Source organism: Scylla paramamosain, chromosome 37, assembly GCF_035594125.1.
Source record: "Scylla paramamosain isolate STU-SP2022 chromosome 37, ASM3559412v1, whole genome shotgun sequence".
Taxonomy (NCBI): Eukaryota; Metazoa; Arthropoda; class Malacostraca; order Decapoda; family Portunidae; genus Scylla; species Scylla paramamosain.
The window spans coordinates 14,775,702-14,784,809 of record NC_087187.1 but is presented as its reverse complement, the minus strand read 5'-3'; the positions used below and the strand labels follow the sequence as shown (position 1 = coordinate 14,784,809).

Sequence of the window (9,108 nt, the reverse complement as noted above, 5' to 3'; positions counted from 1 at the left end):
CATTCTGGCCACTAAAAATGTGCTGTTTGAAACCTAAAAAAAAAAAAGAAAAAAGCAGAGAGAGAGAGAGAGAGAGAGAGAGAGAGAGAGAGAGAGAGAGAGAGAGAGAGAGAGAGAGAGAGAGAGAGAGAGAGAGAGAGAGAGAGAGAGAGAGAGAGAAAAAACACTACCACAGCCAGTCTACCCGTCTTTATCACCACATTTTCTATGTAAACCGAAAAAAAAGAGCCCAAATCGACGTTCAAATTCCCGCCCAAAACACAGCCCAAATCACCTGCCAAATTCCCGCCCAAATCGCTTCCCGTCGCTGCTGCTTCCCATCATTAATAAGACTCATTCTCGTGGCTCACGCTAATAATTACCTCTAATTACCGCTACCTCAAGGTTATTTTAGGCGCCAGTCCCACTTTAGGCAAGGCGGAAGGAGGGGGAGGGGTATGGAGAGAGAGAGTGGGGGATTGAGGCGGGGGAGAGGTTGCGGTGAAGTGATGGAGGGAAGATGAGGCGATATGATGGGAGGGAGGGGAGGAAGGAGGGAAGGATGAAAGGTTAGCACGAGGAAGGATAAAAACAAGGGTATGAAAGAAGGAAGAAGGGAAGAGCAGGAGGTAGAGGAAGGAAGGAAGAAGGCAGGGATGGGAAGGTGAAGAAAGGAAGAAGGGAAGAGAATGAAGGAGAGTTGGAGGTAGGAGGTAGATGAAGGAAGGGAGAAGGGAGATAAGGAAAGGAAAAAGAGAAGAGAGCAAGGTAAGAAGAGGAAGGATGGAGGCAAGGAGGGAGGGAAAGAAGAAATGAGGATAATGTGGGAGGGACAGAGAAAAGAAAGAGGAAGGAGAAAAGAGGGAGAAGGAGGGTAAGAGGGAGGGAGAAGGAGGGAGTGACGGGGGGTAAGGAGCTGGAGGGAAGATAAAACGACAGAAAAATATCGACAAGAAAAGAAAGAGAGGCAGAAAAATAATAAATGGGAAAAAATAGATAATGACAGAGATAGGAAGAAAGAAAGACAGGTAGACAGTGAAGAGATGAGAAAAGGAAACAGGGGAAAAATTACATGGAAAAAAAATGTGAGAAAAGAAAGGTAATGGACGAAGAAGAGGGGAGAGGAAAAAAAGGGGAAAAAAGGGAAACAAAAGAACGGAGAGCCGAGTGAGAGAGTGATGGAGGAAAGTGGGAAGAAGAGGAGTGAAAAAAAGGAAGGAAGGAGGGAAGAATGGAAAAACATGGAAAATCAAAGGAAACGGATAGGAGAAGGTGAAAGACAAGAGGAGTGAAAAAAAGGAAGGAAGGAGGGAAGAATGGAAAAACATGGAAAATCAAAGGAAACGGATAGGAGAAGGTGAAAGACAAGAGGGAAAAATAAATGTCATAAGAGATACAGAAGGAAGGAAAGAATATAAGGAATAAAAATAAAAAAAAGAAAAAGAGAGAAGGAAAGAAAAGAAAATAAAGAAAGAAGCAAATAAATGAACAAAGGAAATAAAGACGGAAAAGAAGATAAAAAAATGAAGTGAAAAATAAATAAGGCAGAAAATAAGCTAAAAAAAAAAAAAAGAAGAGACAATGAAGAAAAGAAGTGAGGAAGAAGGAAAAGAAAATAAGTAAATTAGGATAAAAATAAGAAAACAAAAAAAAATAATAGTAAAAGGAAAAGAAAACAAAATAAAGTAATGAAAAATAGAAAGAAATATAAAAAATAAAGTAGAGGAAACGAAAAAAACAAAGAGGAAGAAAACAAGAAAAGAATAACACAACAGAAAAAAAAATGGAAGTATAAGAAACGAAGGAAGAGAAGAAGGAAAAGGAAAAAAACAAGAAAACAGTAAGACAAGAGTTAGAAATAAAAAAAAATGAAAGAAGAAAGGAAGGAAAAGGAGAAGGAAGGAAAGAAACCAATAAATAAACAATATAACAGGAAGGAAACAAGAAATGAAAGAAAAGAAAAGAAATAAAGTGATTAGGGAAAAAAAGATGAAAACAAAGGAAACGAAGGAAAGTAAATAAGAAAGTAAACAAAACAATAAGATAAGAAAAAAGGAGTCAAAGAATGAAGGGAAAGAGACACGAAGGAAAGGAAAAAAAGATCAGAAACAATCACAGCCACATGTAGGTACTTCAGGTAACAAGGAAACTCGGGTCATTACAAGTCATTACAAGAAGCCAGGTGACCCCAGCTACTTGTCCCCTTGTATCTAATACCAGGTAAGCTAGAAAAAAGCTTCTTTATAACAAGTATTTCCTGTTATTTTCTAAGGTTAATTCACTTGGATATTTTCAGTGAATGGAGGAGGGAGGAGAGGGAAACTGCGGAGGAGGGAAAAATAAAAAGTGAGGAAGTGGAGGAGTGAAGGAGAGAGGGAAAGAAAGAGAGGGGGATGGAAGGACAATTTGAAAAAGGGAGGGAGGAAAGAGGGGAAGAGGTTGATAGAAAAGAAAAGGGAGAAAAATACACTACGAAAACATAAAATAAAAAAGAAAAAAGTTGAGACGAGGAAAAGGGGGAAGGAAGAAAAGTATAAATGAGAAAATCGATGAAAAAATCTGCTTTCTATTTCCATTGTGTTAATTACTTTGTCAAATTTTTAAGCATTTTTTCACCTGTGTGTTGAAAACCTCATTTATTACAGGTGTATCTAAAGAATACCTAATAAGTTCAGGCATTTTTAAGATCCTAGGTTATAACATTTTTGGGGGGGGCATTTTCCAAACATTTTAGGCCACTTCCCAGCGCGTCACAGGACACACTGGCACGGCTCGCTGCCTTCCCTCAATAACTGCACATGCTTTGCTATTGGAAGGCTGCGTCATTGACAGGATTTTTGTATTTGTTTTCTTGGTGGTGTCGCTACCGCTATTAGTACTGCTACTGCTGCTGCTGCTGCTGCTGCTGCTACTACTACTACTACTACTACTACTACTACTACTACTACTACTACTACTACAATTGCTACTACTACTATTGCTACTACTACTACTACTACTACTACTACTACAATTGCTACTACTACTATTGCTACTACTACTACTACTACTACTACTACTACTACTACTACTACTACTACTGTTACTACTACTATTGCTACTACTACTATTACTACCACTATTACTACTTCTACTACAACTAATTATACTTCTACATCTGTTGCAGTTTCTGCCGCTACTTGTACTATTATTGCTACTACTACTATCATTACTACTATTAGTACTACTAGTATTGCTACAGCTACTGCTGCGCTGCTGCTGCTGCTGCTAATAATGATAATGATAATAATAATAACAATAATAATAATAATAATAATAATAATAATAATAATAATAATAATAATAATAATAATAATAATAATAAAAGAAGAAGACGAAGAAGATGAACAAGAACAAGAATAAGAACAAGAACAAGAATTAGAGCAAGAACAAGAAATCAAGAACAAGAAAACAGGAACAAGAACAAGAACAAAAAACAACAAGAACAAGAACAGGAGCAAGAACAAAAAGAAAAACAAAATCACCACCACCACCACCACCACCACCACCACCACAACAACAACAACAACAACAACAACAACAACAACAACAACAACAACAGCAATAATAATCACAGGACTTGCTGGCTGACTGACTTTCCTCACATTTAAAGGCAGAGAGTTCGAACCCCTTCCTCCTCCTCCTCCTCCTCCTCCTCCTCCTCCTCCTCCTCCTCCTCCTCTCCTCCTGCCGGGTATTAGAAAGTCTCAATAATGATTTAATGGAGGCCCAAAGTTAGTTAATGGGAGGGACAGTGTCGGGGAGGTGAAAACACTGGCAAGGTGAGGGAGCAGAAAGGAACATCAAGGAAGAACAAGATAAGGAAGGGAACACAAGGAAACACAAAGAAGAACGAGAAGCCACAGAAGGGGACACAAAAGAGAAACAAAAACAAGAAATAAATAAAAAAAAAACATTAGGAAGGTGAGGGAACACTAGGGAACACAAATGATGTTCAAGAAGACGAAGAGAACGGAAAGGAAAAAAAACTGGAAAGGAAAGGGAACAATAAAGAACACAAAGAAAAAAGAAAAGGAGCACATGAACACAAATGAAGAATAGGAAGAGGAAGTGAAGAGAACACAAAAGAAGGAAACACAAGAGAATACAAAAGATGAAAGAGGGAGAGAAAGAGAACAAAAAAGAACACAGAATAGGAAAGAAACACAGAATACAAATATAAACAATAAGAAGAGGAAGAGAACGGAACAGAACATAGAAACAGGGAGAGCAAGAAAATAAAGAAAAAAACAGGGAAAGGAAGAGGACAAAAGAAAAAGAGAGATAAACAAGAAAAGGAAGAAAACAAAAAGAGGAAAACAGGAAATGGTAGAGAACACAAGAGAAAAAAAAGGAAAAGAAAATAACATAAACGAAAAACAAAACACGAAAGAAAACAAAGGAAAACAAAAGGAAACAATGGAAAAAAGGAACGATGGGAAAGAACAAAGGAAAACAAGAAGAGTAGAATGAAAAATAAGGAACATAAAGAAAAACAGACGGAGGAAGCAGCAGGGAAGAAATATAAACAGGATATGCATTATTAAAAGGGGAAAAAGGAGGGAAGAAAGAGGAGATGGAGAAAAGAAGAAATGAAAAGAGAAAGGGAATAAAAGAAAGGAATGGAGGAAAGTAAAGAGAGAGAAGCTAGCAGTGATAGAGTCTGGCACAAAGCTTTGATTTCCAAACCATCCTCCTACGGCTTCTATTCTTCACTCTGTAACTCCATCTCAAGTTTCCTTTCTGACAGTTCTATTGCTGCTGTGGTAGACGGTCACTGTTCTCATAAATATATTAACAGTGGTGTTCTCAAGGCTTTGTCTTGTCACCCACTCTCTTCCTTTTATTCATCAATGGTCTTCTAAACCAAACTTCTTGTCCTATCCATTCCTACGCTGATGATACCACCCTGCACTTTTCCACGTCTTTTCGTAGACATCCACCCCTTCAGGAAGTAAACAGTTCTCTCTAAAATTTCTGATTGGGGCAGAGCAAACTTAGTATTGTTCAATACTTCAAAAACTCAGTTCCTCCATCTATCAACTCGATACAACCTTCCAGACAACTATCCCCTCTTCTTCAATGACACTCAACTGTCCCCCTCTTCTATACTGAACATTCTCGGTCTGTCCTTTATTTATAATCTGAACTGGAAACTTCACGTCTCATCTCTAGCTAAAACAGCTTCTATGAAGTTAAGGGTTTTTAGACGTTTCCGCTAGCTCTTCTCACTCCCCCAGCTGCTAACTCTGTACAAGGGCCTTATCCATCCATTTATGGAGAATGCTTCACATGTCTGGGGGTTCCACTCATACTGCTATTCTAGACAGAGTGGAATCAAAAGGTTTTCGTCTCATCAACTCCTCTCCTCTAACTGACTGTCTTCAGCCTCTCTCTCATCACCGCAATGTTGCAACTCTTGCTATCTTCTACCGCTATTTTCATGCTAACTGCTCTTCTGATCTTGCTAACTGCATTCCTCCCCTCCCTTCTTTCTTCTTTCTCTCAGCCCTATTCTGTCCATTTCTATAATGCAAGAGTTAACCATTATTCTCAATCATTCATTCCTTTCTCAGGTAAAATCTGGAACTCCCTGCCTGCTTCTGTATTTCTACCTTCCTTTGACTTGAACTCTTTCAAGAGGGAGGTTTCAAGACACTTATTCTTCAATTTTTGACTACCGCTTTGGATTCTATTCGGGGACCGGCATCTCAGTGGGCCTTTTTTTTTTATTGGATTTTTGTTGCCCTTGGCCAGTGTTCCTCCTACATAAAAAAAAAAAAAAAAAAAAACTATGGATGATAGAAGAAGTGGGAAATAAGGAAGGAGAGAATGAAGGAAGGTTGAAGGAAAAGGGGAAAGAAAGAATGGAATGATAAAAATGAAAAAAATAAGATAGGAAAGAGAAATAAACATAAAGAAAGCAGAAATAAAAAAAAGATGGATGAAAAAGAAAGGGAAGGAGGAGAAGAGACAATAAAGGAATGAATTAAAAAAAGAGGAGAAAAGAGAAAGAAGGATAAAAGATAGAACACAGAAGAGAAATTGGAATGAAAGGAGAGAAAAGAGAAATAAGGTAAAAAGAAAGATAGATAGATAAAGAGAGAGAGAGAGAGAGAGAGAGAGAGAGAGAGAGAGAGAGAGAGAGAGAGAGAGAGAGAGAGAGAGAGAGAGAGAGAGAGAGAGAGAGAGAGAGAGAGAGAGAGAGAGAGAGAGAGAGAGACGGGGGATGGGGAGAGAAGATGGATTAGGGAGAATGGAAAAAAAAAGAGAACTTGGAATTAATTACGTAGATGAATTTGCTGTGAAAAGAATAAAGAGAAGGAGGAAGAGGAGGAGGAGGAGCAGGAAGAGGAGGAGGAGGAGGAGGAGGAGGAGGAGGAGGAGGAGGAGGAGGAGGAGGAGGAGGAAAAAACAAGGAAAGAGGGATGGTAGCAAATGAGGGAAAGGAGAGAAAAAAGTGATAAACATTAGCAAGAAAACAACCAATTATCTTGATAGCCATTCGAGAGAGAGAGAGAGAGAGAGAGAGAGAGAGAGAGAGAGAGAGAGAGAGAGAGAGAGAGAGAGAGAGAGAGAGAGAGAGAGAGGGACTGCTGGTCTGGGTGAGTAAGTGAGAGTGTGAGTTAGTAAGATTGGTAGGGAGAGAGAGAGAGGGAGCGGGAGGGAGGGAGAGAATAGAGATAGGGAAGGTGGAAATGAGGGAGAAATGGACAGCGATAATGAGAGAGAGAGAGAGAGAGAGAGAGAGAGAGAGAGAGAGAGAGAGAGAGAGAGAGAGAGAGAGAGAGAGAGAGAGAGAGAGAGAGAGAGAGAGAGATCACAACAACAACAACGAGGGAGAGGAAGATGAGTAAGCCAGAGGGAGAGTTATGGCAGAAGAAAGGGAGAGAAGAGGGAGAGAACATACCGAAGACAAAGAGAGAGAGAGAGAGAGAGAGAGAGAGAGAGAGAGAGAGAGAGAGAGAGAGAGAGAGAGAGAGAGAGAGAGAGAGAGAGAGAGAGAGAGAGAGAGCGTATTATGGACCCAGCATCACACTGGTATCCTGTTGTGTGCGTGGTGCCGTCCACCGTGGCAGGCTAGTGAGCCAGTAGTCCATGAACTGCTGGAGCAACACACTTGCGACCGTGTCATCATCGTTGGAGACATGAACCAGCATCTCGGTGCAAGGTCCTTTGAAGAATTGCTAACAATATATGGCCTCTCTAATCATGTTGACTTCCCTACACACATTTCTGGTTCATCTCTCGATCCTGTCGTCAGTGATCTACCGGAAAGCGCCGTCACTTGTACTTCACTCGGCACTGTGGGATCGTCAGACCACATGGCTGTGTTCAGCGTGATCAAAGTCACACCTCAGAGGGATGGTCCAGTAATGCGCACCAACTGGCTGTGGAACACAGTTGACTGGCAGGGTCTCTGCGATGCACTGCATGAAACGCCCTGGAGCAGCATCTTTCCTGGTGACCTAAATAATCAGGTCAACAACTTTGCACCCGCACTGTTAAGACATCAAAAGACTCGATCAGCCCTGGTTCGGTTACCAGTATAGAATGGCTGCTGAGAATAAAAATCTTGCTTGGCGACTTTACTCGCATCATCCTACGCACGTTAATAAGGAGCGCTTCATGAGACATTCAGTGGGCAGCAAGACCTGGTGGAGCACACTTAAGCAGCACCAGGGCCTCACAACGGATGACGACATTCCACCACTACACAAACCAGATGGTACAGTTGCTACTAAAAATAAGGACAAGGCTGAGGCAATCGCGTCTTATTTCTCCAAAAAGATGACAGCAACTTACCCTGAGCACCCTGTTCCTGCTGTCCCAGACCTTACAAACGCGAGCCTATCCTTCACCATCACTATTGAGGAAGTTCGTCAACGCTTGTCACAAATCGACAATAACAAGGCCTTGGGTCCTGACAACATCAGTCCATACATCCTAAAGCGTTGTGCCTCTCAACTGGCAGCGCTCCCAACCACCGTCTTCCAGCAATGCTTCACTACAGGAGTGTGGCCCACCCTGTGGAAGGGCGCCAGAGTGGTGGCAATTCACAAAAAAGACAAGAGGACTGAAAAAGACAAGAGGACTGATCCAAAGAACTACAGACTATCTCCCTCCTCTCAGTTCTTGAAAAAATTTTGGAAGCCACATCAGCAGAAAAATAACATAGTTTCTCACCTCATACCGTCTGCTCAGCAATAAACAACTTGGCTTCCGAACAAATAGGTCAGCGGCAGACATATTACTTCAGCTCTCCACCACCTGGCATAAACCTCTCGACCAGGGAAAGGACACCTACGTCATTGCTCTCGACATAGCGGGAGCGTTTGACAGGGTGTGGCATCACAGCCTCACCGCTAAGCTGTATGGCTTGGGTTTCCTCGGTCATTTGCTACTACTCGTATTACTGCATGACTACCTGCGGGGCAGATACCTCAGTGGTGATTAACGGACACTCTTCTAATGAACATCCAATTTTTGCCAGTGTCCTACAAGGAAGTGTTCTTGGGCCTCTTCTCTGGAACACATTCTTTAATGATTTGCTCCATCTCATTCCTGAGGCCCATGCATTTGCCGACGACTGCACTTTGACATTTCCCTGTGACAGTGATGACCCCTGCAAGACCGTCGCACACACCAACCAGGTCCTCCAGACCATTGTCTCATGGTGTCGGCGATGGCAAGTGGACCTGGCTCCCGAGAAGACAGGTGATGCTGGTTTATCGGAGACATCTTCCCCCTGTCACTCCCATCCCTACCATCCTACTCGGCCCTTGCTGACGTCCATCTCAGTAGTGGGTGTGGAGGTGAACAGCACCTTGAGCTTACTGGCCACGTCAGGACCATCGCCAGGAGAGCTGCCTGGAAACTTAAATGTATCCGGCTTCTAGACTCTCAGGGAATCACTGCCTTATATCCAGCTCAAGTCCGTTTTCTTATGGAGTTCCCCACTCTCACCTGCTCGTCCTGCCCGTATTCATACTTGGGCCTTCTTGACAAGGTCCAAAACAGAGCCCAACGCTTGGTACGTCTGAAGGCCCCACCAGACCAGCCACCTCCTTCCATGCAACTCCTACAGCA

The 9,108-nt window shown here is 41.9% G+C and overlaps 1 protein-coding gene across 1 annotated transcript in view; it reads left to right on the top strand.

The window, feature by feature from the left end:
* LOC135091549 (uncharacterized) overlaps nt 1-7,571 on the top strand; it is a 52,739-nt gene extending 45,168 nt beyond the window's left edge. The window contains exon 6 of the mRNA XM_063989290.1: nt 7,098-7,571. Coding sequence (XP_063845360.1) covers nt 7,098-7,571 — 474 coding nt within the window. The remainder of the gene's footprint in view (nt 1-7,097) is intronic.
* Nucleotides 7,572-9,108: the final 1,537 nt, after the last annotated feature.